Source organism: Channa argus, chromosome 6 (genome assembly GCF_033026475.1).
Source record: "Channa argus isolate prfri chromosome 6, Channa argus male v1.0, whole genome shotgun sequence".
In the NCBI taxonomy this organism is placed as follows: domain Eukaryota; kingdom Metazoa; phylum Chordata; class Actinopteri; order Anabantiformes; family Channidae; genus Channa; species Channa argus.
Genome location: NC_090202.1, coordinates 7,858,545 through 7,879,339, shown reverse-complemented (window position 1 = coordinate 7,879,339; position 20,795 = coordinate 7,858,545). Strand labels below are relative to the sequence as shown.

At 36.9% G+C, this 20,795-nt stretch overlaps 1 protein-coding gene across 1 annotated transcript; it reads left to right on the top strand.

Moving 5' to 3' along the window:
* The first annotated feature begins 12,875 nt into the window (after positions 1-12,875).
* LOC137129198 (extracellular calcium-sensing receptor-like) lies at positions 12,876-16,820 on the top strand. Its single transcript, XM_067508131.1, has 7 exons — positions 12,876-12,907; positions 13,490-13,633; positions 13,741-14,026; positions 14,127-14,951; positions 15,068-15,289; positions 15,390-15,513; positions 15,922-16,820. Exons 1-7 carry the CDS (start codon positions 12,876-12,878, stop codon positions 16,818-16,820), a joined length of 2,532 nt encoding a protein of 843 aa, XP_067364232.1.
* Positions 16,821-20,795: the final 3,975 nt, after the last annotated feature.

Genomic DNA, 20,795 nt, shown 5'->3' with positions numbered 1-20,795 from the left:
AGTTATATCTGATAATGAAAGAACATTTGTCCGAGCTAAATGTCCAACTTTATTATGTTTAGGGTTAAGTTTCTGTCCCCATATACTGAGACTGCATGTAAGGGCATGCAAACCTAACCCTCATCTTAGTACAATGTGCCAATAATTGTGGCCTCCAGGGGCCCCTGTATCCATCCATTCATTTTCTGTAACTACTTATCCTGTTCAGATTTGCAGGGGGCTGAAGTCCAGTACACCCTGGACAAGTCTCCAGTCTATATCAGGGCCAAGACAGAGAGACAGTTTTTCACATTCACACCTACAGGTCACCAATTATCCTAAACATGGATGTCTTTGGAGTGTTGGAGGAAACCTGAAGAAACCCCTGCAAGCACAGGAAGAACATGAAAACGCCACACAGAAAGGCCACAACATTCTAGCTGTGAGGCATCAGCACTAACAACTCCACCATTAGGGGGTCCTTTTCACAAATTTTGTTTAGGGGTCCCAAGCAATTTCCTATTTAGAAAACAGTGTTTTTTTTCATTTATTTCACAAGATGCTACCTTTATATAATTCAGATTATAGTTATCACAAACACCAGTGCAGGCCAATGAGGGGGGAAGATGTGTGCAGTGCAGAGCACGTTGGGCCTAATAATGTTCTGAAGATATAAGATTATAGTTTTGAATCAGATACAAGCTTGGTGCTTAAAGTGTTGAATTGCCATAATTTATGACACTTACATGTGGGCGAAACTTCCAAAAAAAAAGTATAGTTTAAAAATAATGTTTACGAACAACTGCGCAACTGTGTAACTGAGAAAACTTCTGATAGCATTGCTATCAGAAAGTTCAGTAAAGCATGAGATGTGGAATGTAGGGCCAATTTCCCTTGACATTAAAAAAAAAAATCAACATCGTTATTCACAAGATCAAAACAACACAGAAGAAAAACCTAATGAGTCCCCATGTGTTGTTCACAGGACTTGATTACCCAGTGGCTTGACTCCAGAGGGAAAATTGCTGCATGGCCTCAAATAGCATACACAAGAGATTAAATATTGCAACATATTGCTTCACTCTTCACCAACAACAGGAAAAGCAGGTGGCATATTATTTCAAGCATAACAAATTTGGCCCCAACTAATTAATCTTTGTCACAACATGTAAATGTTCCACCTGAACTTAATTAAGGTTTGTTTTGATCCGTCTGTCCCTTTCTTGTTGTTTCTTTTAGCTCTGACCTTTGGTCTACAGCACTGTGCCACTGATTGCTGTATAAGCTATGTTAAGTTAAATGTTGTATTTTAAATCACCTGACAAACTATAATAAAAACTAATTAATTAACAAAAAATATATTAGGAGTGTAAGGATTATAATTAATATTATCGTTGCTATTGATTTGTACAACATTTGTTTTTACAACAACAAAGACCCTAAATTCCTTGTCAGTATGTGTCATAGTTGCTGTTAATAAAGACTTCGATCCAAACATATTGTAATATTATGACTTATAAGTCAGACATTATTGAGAGGACAAATCATGCTGTAGTTTGTTCTCAATGTGCAGAAACAGTATTCTAGGCCTGCGAGACACCAATTAGCAACACTCAATAATTTAGGAGTTTTTTTATAAAGTTTGTTTTACTTTCAAAGTTTATCCCCTCATAAGTACTTTATAAAAGACTGTCTTTGATTAATTAGTTTTTTAGCAACAACTACTATTACAACTACTATCAATAAATAAAGATAACTGCATGACAGTATGAATGGAACAAGAAACAAGAAAATAAATGGCAAACACACTGCACAATCTAGGTATAAAGATAGCTTGCAAAGTTGAAACATGTGGCTTTAGTCTGAGAAAATTCAGACCTAATTTGAAAAGCATAACATACATATTCAGTATGCTATTTTCAGGCCCATTTTATGAGCAAATAAGCCACATAAACAATATATAAAGTTTATATACTATGTATAGGCCTATATACTGTAGTATATACGGTATATGTCTATTGCATCCTTTTCAAATACTTCCCTATGGAATCTACCCCTTTTGCTTTAGATCTGGAAGCAAGTCCAGGGACAAGTTGAACATAGATATGCAATGTTTAAAGACTGTGATATGAGGGCAGCCTGCAGACTGAAGCAATGTCACTGCTTAAAGTGATATTCATGGTTCTTCTAATCAAAAGGGTGATGGCTGTGTGCTGGCTGCAGGAGAAGGTACAACCACCTGATATGACCAAGGCTGGAGATTTTGTCTTTGGTGGCATCTTCACCTTACGCACTGGATACAGAGGCAGTGTCCCTACCTTTCAAACCTTACCCAATCCTCCAGCAGGCCTGGAGTAAGTATATGTTTATGTAGTTGAACTAAGATTTTGTTTAATTGAGTGCTTGTGTAATACATTTATTTTCTGATTTTCTTTCCTAGCATCAATATAAGATAATTCAAATTTGCTCAGACAATGATCTTTGCAATCGAGGAAATAAACCAAAATCTTGCGATTCTCCCAAATCACACACTGGGCTACAAGATATATAATTCCTGTGGTTTAACAAACACTATAAATTCTGCTTCAGATTTGGCCAATGGACAGAGGGAGATCATAGAGGAGAAGAACTGCGCAAAGGCTGACACAACACACGCTATATTGGACACATCTGCCTCTGCACCGACGAAGAAAGAAACATTTATTTGAATCTTTTTGGTTTAAGTCAAAAAGCTCAGAGTCACACTGACTGTGAATACACTCTAGATGCTTTTACTGTAATATATAACTTATATATATATATAGCTATATATAAATATATAGCTCTTTGGCTGGACATAGGTGAGGGCATTAAGTAACAAAAATGAATACGGAAACAATGGAATCACTACATTCATAAAAGCTGCACAAAAAGAGGGGGTGTGCACTTGGCTTTTGAGCAAACAGATCCTCCTGATGACTAAAGAAAAGTAGTTGAAACTGTAAAGTACTCTAGCTTGAAAGTCATTGTGGCCTTCATGTCCCATAGAGAAGTCAATGTGTTGGCAACTGAGTTTCACAAACACAACATTACAGGGCTGCAGTGGGTCGGTATCACAGATCCGTCTTTGGCTGATAGTGAGGGAAACAGTATCCTGGTGAGCTCTCTGGGCTTTGTTGTCAAAAACGCAAAGACACCTGGGTTGGAGGCACACCTGAGGCAGCTCCACCTTTCGCCGTTTCCTAAAAGTCAGTTTGTCATTGATTTCTGGGAGGACATGTTTGACTGCTCTCTAAATGAAACTTCAAACACACACACACACAAAAAAGCCATGCAGTGGCTCAGAGAGATGTTTCTGAGCTGAGATTCATCAACAATGTGTACAAGTCAGTTTATGCAGTGGCCCATACACTTCACAACCTGGTCACATGTGAACAGAGAAAAGGCCCTTTTGATAATGGAAGCTGTGCTTATGCTAAACAAATTCAACTGTGGCAGGTGAGAAAACAAAAAAGGTGATTGATATTTTGATATAATAATTGTTCATTGGCTGTGTTAGGGTATATTGGACTCATAGTCGTTCTATGTTTTATTCTTGCTCTTTTGGGTCAAAAACTCCCTGATAATTTTAATGAAGTTAAATTTATCACCTTCAGCTTGTTGATATTCTGTGCAGACTGGATCAGCTTTATTCCAGCATATGTCAGCTCTCATGGGAGGTTCACTGTGGCTTTCGAGATTTCCCATCAGGCCTCCAGTTATGGGCTTCTTTTTTGCATTTTTATCCCTAAATGTTATATTATTTTATTAAGGCCAAGACAAAAAGTAAGCATTCAATGGGCAAAACAAAAGACATTTAATAATAATTTTACAGTCACGTCTGTTTTCTTCTTAGATTTTTCTTGTTTTTAGCTTTTAAAGTCACTATTAAAGTTCTTAAAAGATGTTTGTTGTTGTATTTTGTAAAGAAATATATAATTCTTTCTGACATACTAGTTTCACAATATTAATAAATACTGTGTGTAGTTTGTAATAATTATTAATACATAATTAATGTGACTAATCAAATTCATATCGACATAATACATTCCATATTTCTGTTTTACAAATACTCAAGAATGGACAGGTCAGTTGACGAAAAGAAATCATGGAATAAATTAATATCAGCTAATAATGACCAATAATGTTCCTATGAAACACATTTGAACAATGACATGCTGTTGTGAACAATATTTTACAATCAATACACACTTTATATTCTGAACAGAAATAAATACAGCAAGTATATACTTACCTGCCAAATCAGTTTACATCGTTAATAGGCAGACACATTTAAGCTCCCACAAGTATGCGCTTAAATGTACTGTGTGCACAAATAAGTGGCATCTAGTGGTGAAACTGCAGATTGCAACCTTTTTAACCCTTCTCAAGGTTTACTCAAGACCCCAGGATTAGAAAGTGAAGCAATTTTGGTCAAGTGACCAGCAGTGGTATTGCATTTTCAGATTTGATCACATAATTCACACTGGTCCAAAAAGGTTTTTTTGCATCTCTGGAAAACAGACGGCTATAAAACAGTCTATATAACAGTTCTAATGATACAGCCATTCTCCTCCCCCAAAGCATATGGTGTCCAACAGGGTCATGTCATTTAAGACGGGAAAGTCAGTCACAACATAGTGCATTTCCCAAGTGGCTGCTTCACAATAAGAGCCGCCTGGCACCAGATGTATAATTGATGCGTAATCACAAAAAACATGCATATATCTTTTTCCACACAGATAACCCCAGACTATCTGGGTAAAAAAGTGCGAACATTCAGGTACTGATTAAAAATAAGATTAGACACATACCCCCACATTAGAACATTGTTCAGACATTTTGCCTGTAATCCTGATTTTCTCATTACCTTGAAATCGGCAGTCAATTTTGATCAAATGTGCATTTTAGACTTAACTTTAAATCTGGGTCAGAGTGATGGACTTATCTATTTATTTATAGCTTTTGTTTCCCTACATTTCTTTAAAGGTTATCCTTCACTGTGAAGTAGCCATTTTTAAAAGTCTAGTTCAGAAGCACTTAAAGTCATTAATCTGTCATCTTTTAGAATTTTAATAAAGAAGACTGAGATGTCAAAGTGATGAGAGGTTTAACACTGAGTTTAACTCAAGAGTCTGAGAGCCAGGACAAGGACACGTTTTCATCTGGATAAAAACCTGCACTGGTTTTAATGGATGTGTTTGCACACACCAATGAAAACATAATTATGAATACTATATTGCATTGTTTTCTAATAGATCTTATGAAATTTTAAACACTGCACCTTTAAGTGTTTTTAATGCTTTGTCTTAAAACAAATTACTTCTTCTTTTTTTTAATAAGTTTCCCTGCTACCTGCTTGTCTACACAAGCAGTGCTTGAAAAAAAATCTTTATCTACATAAAAATGTAGAATACCAAACCAACAGGCAACAATACAGCCCTGACCGTAGAACCATGCTGGCTAATCGGATGCCTGAAAAAAATGGTTTCATTCACAGAGAATCCATTGTGTAGGATTGTGCAGGGAGGCCATGTTTTTCATGCGTTACAACACAATTAATATGTAACAGATGCCACTGCCTCTCGTCATTCAGCCCCTAACTCGTTTGACTACTGCTACTCCCGGGCTCTCTGACATTTTGAGCCATGCAGGAGAGGCTGACTTTGAATATTTTGTGCACAGACAACAAAGGCCAAATCCTATGCATTCTTTGCCTATTTGAGTGTTCATGTGTAATCATGTAAAAAGTCCAGTTAGAAATGTCAATGCCAGCGGTAGTTTGGCTCAATCCAACATTGCACAATAATGGTCTAAGGAGCTGCTTTCACACATACACTGCAACACTGAACCTCTTTAGACTTTAACCAGAGGAGCTGCAAGTGAGAACACAATCTTCTCGCACACACCATCTTTTAGTTTTCCCATGGGTGGGGAAGTAAAGCTTTCACGCATGATGCAATAGTTTGAATGTGTATTTTATGATTCACAAATGTAAATGCAGTTTAAATCAAATTTGTACTTGTATATGAATAAGTGTGCGAAATTACATTTGTACATTTTTGTGCACAAAGTCATAAGTAATGCAAACAAGATGGAGCTAAAAGGCTATCAGGACCTCCAAGGAACAACCGGGTTAATAAACCAAAAATTTTGATGGAATTTATTTATCTATCTATGTTTATTGTGCCTTAGTTGAGAAAACACCAGCTAAGCAGCAACATTAGCATCATAGCGTTAGCCACTAAACTTGGAGGAGGCTAGTTAGCATGCAGTTTCTTGCTAACATTAGATTCTGTCTTAAATAAATAGACTCACCTTTATCAATGGGTGATAAGTGGCTCAGCCAATGACAGTGTCGTTGCCTCGGATTCGCCTTGATACCTGGACAGATGCAGGTAGGATAACGTAGTTCTCAGTTTTCTATGTAAAATACCTCTCGAGACTGGCCAGTGTAGGATACAAATACTTTTTAAGTAAAGTGCAAAAAAGATCTGTGTGGCTGATTGAGTTTGTATGGACAGGATGAGGTCCACAGATGATCAACTCGAGATCCAGACGTGTAAATCAAGATTTGTAGATGCAAAACAAGATTTGTACTTGAAAGACTTTCTTTGTGCACAGTTTTGCACAAATACAAGTACAAATTTTACTTACAATACATCTAAATTTGTAAATCATAAATTAAAGATATGAATATTGCACCAAATTAGCTCCATATAAAAACAGCCAAGTACATATAAACTAGGCCACACAGTTCAGTCTCTCCTACGTATTTTAGTCATCATTTCTCATTTATGATCACAAACCAAGACTACGTAGGCCTCTTCATCAAAGGGCGACTTAACTAATTTCCAACTTGCTTTTCTATGGCTTCAGGTTAGTTTCCTTCTTACCTCCATATATTAAAATATTTCTCTACTTCTAGCTGAAAAACTTCTCCAGATGACATCACCTTTTTCATCATTAAGAGATGTCATCTTTGGGAGCTCTGGAAATGCAGATTGACTATGAATACAAATTCCACAGTTGGAGCTGAAGATTATGAATTGAAAGTTCCTCCAAGTGATGCCATCTGGAGGCATTTTTCAACTAGAACCAGAGACATATTTTAATGTAGGGAAGTCATACGAAACTTTAATGGAATTTATTTACATCTAATACTCAAACTAGATCTAAAATAAGAAAGTTCAGTATCAGTGAGGTCCTTTAATGACTATAAGGGAGGCTGTAGCTCAGTTGGTAAAGGAAGTCGTCCATGCACCACAGGGTCAGTGGTTCAATCCCTGCTCCCGGCTACATGTCGAAGTGTCCTTGGGTAAGACACAGAAGCCCAAGTTCCTCCCGGTGGGTCAGGTGAGCACTTTGCATAGCAGCCACCGCCATCGGTGTGTTTGTGAGTGTGTGTGTGAATGGGAATCAACATTGTAAAGCACTTTGGATAAAAATGCTATATAAGTGACCATTTACTTAGTATAGTTAACCAATTAAACTGGGAATCTCAAATAGTAAGAAACATTATTCTTGTTAATAAAATGTACTTCTTAAGAGGCATATGTACAGGTAATTACTGTAGTACTGGTTTATAGACTTACCAAAATTACTCTCAACACTGTATGATCTGCAAGTATTCTTATGAGACTTATTCTTCATGCCTCACATCCTTCAAGTCATACTTCTAGTACAAAAAAAAAAGTAACTCCAACACCTGGGTAGCAGAGAGGAAGCTATAAAACACATCCTCCCAAGAAATGTGACTGTGCCAAAGGCGAGGCTTTGAGATGACAACAGTCACATTTGTCTTCTTAACTCTTGTGTTCACTGGGATGATGTCCTCTGGCACATGGCTCAGCCTGGACCAGTGTGCTGATCTCAGTCAGTATGGCCATGATGAGGAGACAAGGGGTTTTAGCTCAAACGCATCTTATAGAAATGTTGTTATTCATGACAAAACACAACAGACCCTAACATGTGACAGGTGAGTAAATGGCTGGTCAATTATAGTCTTTTCTACATTTCCTCCACTTGTGTATTGCTTATAACTTGCCTTGGTTGGCATTTCCTCAAAGTGTTTATTGCTCATTAACCTGCTTTTTTTTAATTTAAGGATATGGATACCCCAGTGCGGTTTCCCAACGATTCATCAGCAATTAAATTGTAATTTAATGATTTCCTCAGTGGGGATCCACCCTAAATTATTACCTTCCTAAACAGCATATTGAGACACCCCTTAAAAGACAATTAGACTATCTCTAGAGAAGCTTTTATGAGTCACTTACAATTTGTACTGTAATTACAGACTGGGGCTCTGTTACTATGCTTTTCACATTGCTCTGTTAGATGCTGTTTCACCAGAATTTCACAATTTTGAGCTTTTTAAATTTCACTTTAACTTGTGTCTCTTGCTACAAATGGTGCACAGATCTAGGCTAATGCAATGGATTGCAGCAGGGTTTTAAATACTTGATCATTTGGTACATATTGTAATCATTAAGTGATCCTCGTGTACTTTGACAAATGTACTTTTCTTAGCTCTGCTGGCTTGAGGAGGATCACAAAATATAGCATCCTCTTTTCTGATGTGAGTTTGAACTGTATGCTCTTTAATGGCAATAGGAGCTTGTTGCAAAGACTGGAGGAGACGATGCATAGAGAGATGCAAAACTGTTTTTCCAAAAGAAAAATTCAACCATTGTTGGTATATTTCCTGTCCAGGAGCAACTGTCTTTTACTCCTAGTAGAGGTGAGCAATAGAAAAAGTTAAATACATTATAAGGAAGAAATATGTTTCTAGTATTGTATGTGAAAAGAAATCTGAATTTAAATTTTTCACTCCGTAATTACATATTTTCATTCTTGTGTGTAAACTTTATGTCTGCTCATGCATTTTTCTAAAACATATTAATTATAATTTGTTTGCTGTAACTTTCCTTCATGCAGAGAGAGACTGATTATCACAGCAGTGTCTATCCTTTGTCTGTTCTCATGCGAGCTGCATCTCAGTGCTCCCACATCATTACCCCTGTTCTAGTGGATCAGTGTAAAATAATGGATTGTAACTACATCTGTAGGGGATGCAACCCTAAGGTGAAAATCCTTCAAGGATTTTTGTGCAGAGAACTTAGGTCTGCAGTTCCAGAAATCATCATCCTGTCTGAAAGCCAAGAGGGTTATGTCAAGATCTGCTGCACACAGGTTTGCAAGTCCACTTATGCATGTCACAACAATTCTGCCTCAGTCTCTCAGGAATCATTGCTGTTCATTCCTGCTGGGGAGCTATAGTAAATGCAGTTGAAATGTAATACTGTAAATTTTAAGATCATTCAACTTACAGTAATTATTAGTTGTACTTAATCTTAGAAAATCAGGTAATGCATTTCACATTTTAGCCTCAGAGCAGAGGACCTGCATGTGCTGATATAAGGAATGTGAAAAGACATACTCCCTGCTGTTTGTGGACTGCACAGGAACATTGTGAGCGTTGAACATAAGTGTATAAAATATTGATAAATCTTCTACACGTGCATAAATACATAACCTCTCACCATAATGTAACCACAGTACAAATGTTATTGCACAGCTCTAACAAATTTAATATCTTATTACAATATATGTGTATAAATGTTTTGCCATATTGCCTATTTGCATTTGCAAAAATCTGTGTTGTGTGTGTGTGTGTGTGTGTGTGTGTGTGTGTGTCATCAGATGCTGTCAAAGTTCTATGCAACTCACTGGCAAAAAGAAACATTTGTAACACAAACAGGTACATTTATAAAGATGTTCTCATTCACAAAAAGTATTTTAATTAATTTTTTTTAAAAAGTAAACATTTTCTTTCATTCTTAGGTGGCATCAAATTTACTGCATACACCGGCACCGTGGAGAGTGTGCAACTTACAATCCACAGCAGATGGGTTCGAACATTTTTACTGGCAGCTTTATTACTTCTTGGAATCTATATGACAAGAGAAAAAATATCACCAAATAGGGGGAGCCCTGCTCATGGCGCTGACGCCACAGTGGTGATGCTTTTTACCATGACATTCCGCTGGTTTTCATCATCACGTACAATCCATCAGTCCACTGAATGGTCCCAGATAGTTGTTGAGATCTCTTTTGTCATTTGCCTCTCTTGTGCTCTGGGGAGAGCTGTACACATGTTACTGGCCTGCAGGACTACGCATACTGTTGTCACATTGTTCTGTCCCACACAGCAGAAATTCCGGGCTCTGCCTGTGACTGTGTTGCTTCTCTGGCTGACGTTTAGCCCCTCTTTTCCACATAAGAATGTAAAACACTGGTTTGAACACATAGTTGTTGAAGGTAGTGTGGGATCCACAATGAAATGTTGGTCTGCTTTAAGGCAGTTAGAGCTGCTGGCTACTTTGTACTGTATGTTTGTTACACTCCCCAGTTTGCTACAATCCATCCTCACTAAATTGAATTTTTTGAGTATTTTCTTACACATGCAACTGGTGACCTGTCTACAGAATGCACGGGTACCAATAAAGTATGTGCTGGTTATTAAAATCAACAGGCTAATTTAAGGTTCATTTTCAAGCATCTTTTTGTGCAAATATGGAACTGAACACTTTCTTGCTATTGTTTTTTTTTATATTTGCTCTAAAAAAAGCAAAAAACAAAAAGAAAACATTTTATAGAACGTGAGTACTACTCCCATTAACATCTTCAACAGCTCAGATATCTGTGTTTTTCATGAATATATCTTTCATTAAGCAGACACTGTACATTGACAGTGCAATCCATGAGTTGAATTGGCTTTCATTTGAGATATGTGATGGCAGCAAACACAGATGCAGAGCTCAAGTATATTAAATTTATTTTTAACAAAAATAAATGTCTCCTGTTTTTTTTAATCGATATTAATGGTGAATTTATTATCATAGCACAATATGACTTTGTTACATTGGCTATTATGATTGTTGATGTAGTTACAGAATAGAGAGATATATCTAATGTCACCTCAGACAACTTTTACAATTTATTTAAATCCAGTACACTGGATGTACTAGATGAATTTAGAGAGGTGCTTAATCAGCTAATTGTGGCGAACAATATAAAACGAATTAGAAATAATTCTGTATGTTTTATATTTCATGAATTGAACTGAATGAAGATTTTTCAAGAAATGTCCTATTATAGTTTAGAAAGCTGCAAAATAGTATAGTAACAACACCTAACATTTCAAGTTCATTACTGTTACATATTAATGGGCCAACTGGTTATTTTCTGTGTGGAATTACTGCAGCATGTTTTCGCCATGCATGCATGGATTTCTTCCAGGTACTCCAGCTTCCTCCCACAATCTAAATACTAAATGAAATTGTGTCTAAAGTGCCTGTGTGTAAACATGACATGGATTGATGTCCATCTCTGTGTCAGATCTATGATAAACAGTGGAGAGAGCTGGGGTGATGAAATTATTTTTCATTGTGATGTATTGGGGGCAGCTAGGTGGTGGAGTGGTTAGCACTCCTACCTTCTGTGTGGAATTTACATGTTCTACCCATGTCTCCCCGGCTCTGATAGACTAACGATTTGTCCATGGTGGACCCCGCCTCTCGCCCCATGAGAGCTGGAAGAGGCTCCAGCCACCCGATACCCTGAACAGGATAATTGTTTACAGATGACGGATATATTGATAAATGTAATGTATTGTAACACTACCTTTAGGCGTTTGTATATCCAGAGGAAAAAATAAAAATAAAACAGTGTATATAAAACAGTTACACTGTATACAACTTGCCATAACAATAACAAAAAGGACAGATAAAGAATCCCTGACATAAAGCACATCTAACCCATGTCCTTTGCCACATTGCCTCTCTCAGCAAAATACAAAGAACCTTTTCATCAATAAAGAAGGAGTTGAAGAATAATGACCACGAAACTGACATAAAACAACAAATTAACAAAAAAGAAATCACATTAACTATTATTTGAAAATAAAATTAACACAGTAAAATGATCAAAGTGATATAGGCTAAACAAGGAAATAAGAAATAATTAAAATACTGGAAGATGGAGTGACAATTTCCATGATAGAACCAAAGAGGAAGAAAAACATCTGGTTCAGAAGCAGAAATAGAAATTATATTAATGCTTGTGTAGCCCAGGTTATTTTCTGGAACCGCAAATTTCAGATTATTTCCCAATTTATTGGTTGAATTTCTTTCATGTTCAATATTCTGGTTAGCTGTCTGTGTGAACACAATCTGATTGAACACGACTGCTATCAAAATCTGTTACAAAAATATGAGAAAAAAAATATTATATATATATATATATATATATATATATATATATATATATATATATATATATATATATATATATATATATGCGTGTAGTAATTTGCATGTTATGGCCAAACCACCATGTGGTGGCATATTTACTACAGACTGCTGTACATACGTTTGGAGGAACAGACACACTTTCAGCCATCTACAGCTCCATATTTGTGATTTTCCTTTTATTGTTGTCCTTTCATTTTAGAATCAAAAAAGTAAAACTAAATTTCTACAGATCTGGTCTGGACAAACCTTAATGCCAGAATCAATTTAAATGTTTTACCATATTGTACTACATTGATAAACGTCTGTCAGTGGCTTTAGTGCTACATTTTCTTCCAAACAACTGCATAGAAATTTCTACCCCAGGTCTCAAGCAAAGTGTTTGAATGCTTTAGTTTTGTGAGTAGAACACTGTTAAATATGAAAAGACAAGCAGAGTATTACTAGACAATCACTTATAATTGAGTAGAGCTGGTGCAGCCAGCGAGAAGCTGCTAAGCAGATTCAGATTCAGATTCAGATTCAAAACTTTATTGTCATTCATTCATCCCACAAGTATGCATAATGAGGGAGATTTTGATGCATTCGTTTGTGAGGTAAAGACAGAGGAAATAAAATAATGAAAATGAAAATAAACAGTGCACATGTTCTGTAAATAGCTTAGTAAAAATGTCCCAAATAAATACTGTACATGTAAGTACGAATAATCAATAAAAAGACACAAAAATAATTAATGATAGATGAAAAATAAATAAATACAAGATGAAAAATAAACCTAAAAGTATAAAAATATACTACTACACTACACAAAATGAAGCAAAAACAATACAATAAAAATATAAAATTACACTATGAAAGAAGTGGTTTGACTGATGTTTACATTTTACTTACATGATTGTATGTATGTGTGTGTGCATGTGTGTGTGTGTGCATGTGATGTATGAGGATTGGAGATATACTATAGAGCATTGTTTGTGACACCATTCCCTGTTGTGCCAGTTTAACCATTCCAACATTGCTGGGTCCTCTGGGAAACACCTTACCTTTTTATGAAGAGAGCGCGTCCTCCTACATTTATTAGAGCTGTGTCCTCATCTGCTAAAAATGCAGAACAAACATTCAGAGAGCTATGCTATTCTCCTCTCTGTATCTGTTTTCTATCTGAAAATTGTTTGTAGCTGTGAATTATTTGGCAGGTTTAACATGCCAAGTTTGTTTAAACAGGGAGACATAATGATAGGGGGCATATTCCCGGTTTTCATCCAAGAGATTGTCAGCACTTCTACATTTGACAGGCAGCCTCTCGAAGTGAAATGTGCAGGGTAGGTATTAGTTTGTTTGACCTAAATTTATCTCGCAAACTTGCCACAGTGTACGAGTAGCAGTTCTGTTATTTTATAACTTGTTTTATTCACCTCATTTTTTTTAGATTAGACCTACGAGCTTTTCGATGGACACAATTGATGATATTTTCAATTGAAGAAATCAACAAAGATCCTGCTATACTGCCAAACATCTCTCTTGGCTACAGGATCCTTAACTCTTGTGCATCTCCTACAAATGCTTTACGTGCTGCACTAGCACTAGCTAGTGGACTAGAAGACATGGGGTCGACATCCCCTTGTCCTCCAGCTATATCTGCCATTATAGCAGAATCAGGATCAACTCAGTCCATAGCTGTTGCTGGGACACTAGGACCATTTCATCTGCCAATCGTAAGAGAATGAATGATATATTTTATGATGTTTCTAATTGTTCTATAAAATTTAGTGCATGTTTAGCACTTTTTTTATACTTGTTTTGTTGTTCTTTTAGGTAAGTTATTTCTCAACATGTGCCTGCCTAAGTGACCGAATGAAATATCCTACGTTTTTTCGGACAGCCACCAGTGACTATTTCATGGCAAAAGCTTTGGCAGCACTGGTCAAACATTTTGGCTGGGAGTGGATCGGGGTTATACAGTCAGATAATGATTATGGTCGAAATGGAATCCTTGCATTTACTGAAGAAGTTAAAAAGTTTGGGGTTTGTATTGCATTTGTTGGGACAGTTCTACGAACATACACTATGGATAAAATACTGGATGTTGTGGAAATGATCAGACAGTCAACTGTCAAAGTTATTCTGGCTTTTGTTGCCGAGGGTGACTTTTATCCTTTGATGAGAGAGATAGTGAAACAAAACATAACAGGAATTCAGTGGATTGCAAGTGAGTCTTGGATAACAGCACCTCGACCCTCCACACCAGAAATCTACCAAGCTTTTGGTGGCACTCTGGGATTTGTGGTGCAGAAGATGGCTATGCCAAACCTAAAGCCGTTTCTCACGAGCATTAGCCCTTATAAAGATCCAAGTGCAGCATTTGTGAGAGATTTCTGGGAGATTGTGGTGGGTTGCAGACCTGTTTTACCTGGGGAACACACTGGTAACGAGACAACACATAAAATATGCACAGGCAATGAGACCTTAATGAATTCCCAGGATACGTTCTTTGATGTAACTGAGCTCAGAGAAACCTATAATGTGTATAAAGCAGTTTATGCCATTGCACATGCCCTACATCAGCTGGTATTCTGCCAACCGGCTGGAAATAAAACATCGAGGCCATGTTTGAATATATCAGAAATTCAGCCTGAACAGGTGAGAAAGAGTGGTAATAAAATCTAAAATACCATCAACTGTCTGCAATTAAACTTAACATATATGTCTGTGTAGAAGTTAATAAAAACACTACATAAACTATGTTCCTCACTTAGGTCACTGCCCATTTACGAGGTGTATATTTTACAACTCGGTTTGGGGACACTGTGTTCTTTGATAAGAATGGCAACCCTCCAGCTAATTATGAACTTATTAACTGGCAGCTAATTAATGGGCAAGTGCAACACGTGACACTGGGTCGTTTTGCATTTGTTTCTAATGGTGCTTATGAGTTCAGCATCCAGGAGGAAAAGATTGTGTGGAGGACAGGAAAAACGGTAATCATAAAGATTTTTTTTCACACGATACAACAATCCAACTAAAAACTCTGTCGCACATTTCAAAACGCAATGATTCTTAGCTGATTTTATTTTTCAGGTTCCAACATCATTGTGCACTAATGTTTGCCCACTTGGGTCTAGAAAAGCTCAAATTAAAGGAAAACCCACCTGCTGCTTTGATTGTGTCCCATGTGCTGATGGAACAATAGCCAATTTAACAGGTAACAGACATGTAGCAAAAGCCTGTATGCCGAAGTGAATCATGCACAAGTGAATTACATGACATGAATAGAACTTTTGCATACCCCAGTCCGACACAACATTAAAAGAACCAGGTGATGGTAATGTTATGACACAGATACAGAAATTTAGTGCTGGTCAGATGCATAGTAACTTCTTAGGTAAAGAGCTGTATAGCCACAGCTCTGAGTGAATTTAATGCTATTGCTGATCAGTGTATATTTCATGTTAACAAATTTTTGCTTAATGTATCTGCATCATTTTGTATTTTCTTTCATTAAAATTAATTATATTTGTCATATAAGAATTATTTTATTTTGTGGAAATATGATTTCCAGGTGTGTAACTTAATAATAATAAAAATAATAATTTCCATTCATGCTCATCAGGTGCAACAGACTGCACTCCCTGTCCAGAGGAATACTGGTCTAATGAGAGGAAAGATGAGTGCATTCTTAAAACTATTGAGTTCCTGACATTTCAAGAGCCAATGGGAATTGCTATCACAGTTGTGTCCCTGCTAGGAGCCTCCCTGTCACTGGCCATAGTGATGGTTTTTATTCGTTACAGAGAAACTCCTGTGATAAAGGCCAGCAACTCTGAGCTCAGCTGTTTTCTGTTGTTTTCTCTTTTGCTGTGTTTTCTCTGTCCTCTCACTTTCATCGGCAGACCCACAGTGTGGACATGCATGCTCCGCCACACAACGTTTGGTGTGACATTTGCACTTTGTATTTCCTGCGTCTTGGGGAAAACAATAGTTGTTGTCACAGCTTTCAAAGCCACATGTCCTGGCAACAACACTGCAACAAAGTTTGGTCCTGCACAGCAAAGGATCATAGTTTGCTCCTGCACTGTGGTTCAGATAGTGATATGTATATTGTGGCTTAAGGTAAACCCACCTTTCCCAGACATGGTTTTCAGATACACCGATAAGAAAATAGTTTTAGAATGTAACCCAGGCTCTGAGGTCGCTTTCTACATTGTACTGGGTTACATAGGGATCCTTGCAATAGTATGTTTAGTCCTGGCATTTCTAGCAAGGAAGTTGCCTGATAACTTCAATGAAGCCAAATTTATCACCTTCAGCATGTTGATGTTCTGTGCTGTCTGGATCACCTTTATCCCAGCATACATCAGCTCTCCTGGAAAGTTCACTGTAGCTGTGGAAACATTTGCAATTTTATCTTCAGCATTTGGTTTATTAACTTGCATTTTTGCACCTAAATGCTACATCATATTGATTAAACCAGAGAAAAACACAAAGAAACATGTCATGGGAAAAATGTGACAATAAATTTGATCTTTTGAGATGCTTCAACACTGTAGATTGTACATGTCATATTATACTTTTAGTATAACAGAAAAGCAAAATAATGTAGCATTTTAAATTCCAACGAGTTACAGTCTGTAATTTTTATAATACAGTTTTATCGTTGTATATGCTAATATGACAATAAAAAATGAATGCAATGTTCTGTGGTGTTCACAAAAACTATGGATGGAAGTTATTCCATCACACTGGGCCTATAAAAGCTATTCACCCACTTGGGAGTTTCCTTCTTTTATTTCTTTTTATTACTGTATCATGATTAACACAATATATATCCTTTGGGCCTAACTTTTAAACATAAAAATGATTTTTCTACAAGCTAATGTCAATAATTGAAAATGTAAAATAAATGATCAGCAACATTATCTAAATCACCAGTGCAGCCAAATGGTTTTAGATGTCAGAGAATTAGTGAAATTGAGATCACCTAAGTGCAGTGAATGTGTTCCAGTAAAATTACACCTGTATCATGAAGATTCATTCATTGATGAATCATTATCTTGGCCAGAACTACACCATAAAAATAAACAAACCTTCAAAACCACTCAGTGAAAAGTCAGGGGTTGGATGCCTCAGAGTACAGTTAAATCTAATATTAAAAAACTGAAGAAATACAAAATATGCATAAATGTTCCTATAGCAGACTGTCCTCCAAAGCACGAGTTATTTGACATAAAGGACACTAGTTAGGGAGATCATTAAGACACCTGTGACTCCTCTAAAGGAATTACTAGAGCTGCATTGGCTGACATAAGATTGTATACAACAAGCCCTGGTTTTTCACCAATCAAAACGTATGGAAAAGTTGCAAAGAAAAAGACAATCAAAGCCCCTTAAATCTTGGTTGGAGTTTGCCAGAAAACATGTGTAAGTGTCTAAAATCAACTGGAACAAGGTTATCTGGTCTGATGGGAGCACAACTAAGCTTTACTGTCATCAGCCTATACACTTTGGCAGAAATCTGACACTGCACAAAATCAAAGATACAAATCAAAGATTTGCCCACAAGACATTTCCCCAAAGCAAAAATCTCTCTATGATCATGAGCTTTCAGCATTATTTACTTTGGTATTCCTTACCTGTCCACCATGATATCTGAGGGAATACTGGAAATTACTTTTATAAAAGAAACTTGAAGATGATTATTATTATTATTAAAAATAACACTAAAAGAAGACGAGAGGACATGTTATGAACATAAACCATTTAGCCACAATATTATAATAAAATAAACCACCATATAATATAAACCACCTGGTGTCTTAAAGATTTTAAGAAATGGACAGACTGCTACTTCTGAAAAGTTCAAATATGGATTTGGCACATTCTGCCTTCCTGAATAACAAAATGCAGCAGCCAGGCTTTCTCCTGTACCTGAGCTATCAGGGAAAGTGGGAGGAGGTTGAATCAGCTTTCATTTTAAAAACGGTTGGTTTACTGATGTCACAGTGTTTAGTAGATCCTGCAGTCCAAACCCAGAAACTTTGTAAACCGAAACCATTTTATTCATATTTTTATTTGTACCAGTTGGCGTTTACATCCCACCAGTCCAGCATAAGTGACACACTACAGCAATTACAGAATATACTACAGAATATAAAGCAGCTGAGAGCAAAATCACTCAGTCTCTTTCATTGTATTTGGGAATTTAACGAAGCAAATCTGAACTATGAATTCCATAAAAATAATTTAACAGCAGAAAAGCAGGAAGAGAGTTTCAATGGCAGCATAATTTCCTAACTTCATTTTCTGCTCATAGTTGTTTAAGCTTCATTGTCAACATCATTAGATGCATGTTTTGACAGCATAAGACCATGATATTACACTGGATTTTCATTTTAGGTATTTTTTGTTTAAAAATATAAATGTGTCTGACATTACTGTAGGATATAATGGGTTTCACCGGCTCAGTGGTTGGGGGGAACTGAGGGTATACTGAATAATGTTTAAACCATTCCTCCAACAGGAACACTTTCCCCCTATGCATGCAAAGAATCTTCAATCAGTTTAAATTACACCGGAAGTTCTGTGTTTTTTTAAGTAAATATTCAAAAGATTACTGGAGCTGTGTAAAGTCCCCTCAAGCTTTAAACATTCAATCATAATTCCAGCCCCTAATAAAGCTACTATGGTGGGATTAAATGATTACAGGTCAATTTCTCCGGCATATGTGGTGATCAAATCCTTTGAACGACTAGTGTTGAATCACCTGAAAACCCTCATAGGGCTCCTGCTAGACCCCTGCAGTTGCCTACAGGGCAAACAGGTCAGTAGAGGATAGAGTTGTTATGGGACTGCATCCCATCCTGAACCACCTCGTCAGCTCTGTGGCATATGCACAGCTTTTGTCAACTCCATCATTCCAAAAATCCTATCCTCTAATCTGCCCCGGTCCCTGCATCCTCCACCATCTGTCAGTGGATCAGCAGCTTCCTCACCAACAGGACATAGCAGGTAAGGAAGGGACAAGTTACAGCCTGCACATGGAAAACCAGTACTGGTGCACCTCAGGGATGTGTCCTCTCCACTCTGCTCTTCTCTCTCCACACAAACGAGACACCTCAACTGACTCAACTATCACTTATAGTTTGCAGATGAAAACACCGTTATTGGCCTCATCCATGATGATGACAAAACTGCATCTCCCAAGACTTAAGGTGGAATAAAAACTTTGAGTCCATCCTCAGAAAGGCATAATCAGCCAATAAAGCATATTCTGATTGTAGGTGATGTGAGGCTCACTCAGCATCAAGAAAGAGGGTGCATGGGAGTGATAAGTGTTCTTGCAATTATTAGCCCATTGGTTGTCTCCTTATGAGCTTCTAGGATTCCACCAAAACGGAGTAAGAGTGTGACAGATGTTCAAACAGTTCCACCGTAGAATGACTGGGCAGTTGGCAGACTTGATAACATAATGGTAGCTTGCCTATGGGGAAAGCCGTCTGTACAAAACTCTGCTGAATGGTCCAAAGAATATCCATCACGTTTCCTGTTACAACTGTGGAAAAAATGTTTGCTTATTGGAATTGAATGGTAGCATGCCTCAGTAATGACAGTTACTAACCTTCTGTCCTTAGTTACTTAAAAGAATCATAGGCAAATAAATATGGCTGGTTGGAAAACAGCATTTTGAGCATGGTTACTAGCCCTCTGAATTTAATATTTTCTAGGGTCTTTTTTTTGTTCACAAGAATGTTGAGCATGTGTATACTGTAGAGTCCTCTGCCTTTTTTCGTTGCATAGCAATCACTTGTCTCTGCTGTCCCAATCTGTCTAACACTGTGGTGCCCTGTGGGAAATATATCCACCCTTTATGAAGCGTCACATTTACCTACATTAGGCAGAGCTGTTTTAGGAACTGTGTGTCTTCACCTCTCAAACAAAATGTGGAGCCAACATTCAGAGAACTACAGTATTGTCCTATCTCTCACTGTTGTCTACTTGAACGTAGTTTGTGGCTGTGAGCTGCTTGGCACGTTTAATATTTCTAGTTTGTTCAAACAGGGAGACATAATGATTGGGGGAATTTTTCCAATTTTCAACAAAGAGATAAGCAGCACTTCTAAGTTTGAGAGGGACCCACCTGATACGAAATGTGGAGTGTAAGTTTTAATACAAATGACTTTTCCATTCTGACACTGCTCCTCTACCTTACCCACTTACCATGGTACAGTTTTTACACATACAGCCACAGTATTTAAATATTTACATTTTGTTAATTCAGTATGATATTGTTTATAACTTTGCTCCTTTGAATTTTAGTTCTTAATATCTATAGTTATTCTGTATTATGGTTGATTATCTTTAAAGTACTTTATATTCCAATAAGTTATATGAAAGCTGCAATATAATTAAATGTAGTGAAAATAATGTTTTTTTATCACAAAAACCTGTTTTAGATTTGACTGGCGAGCTTTTCGATGGTCCCAAGAG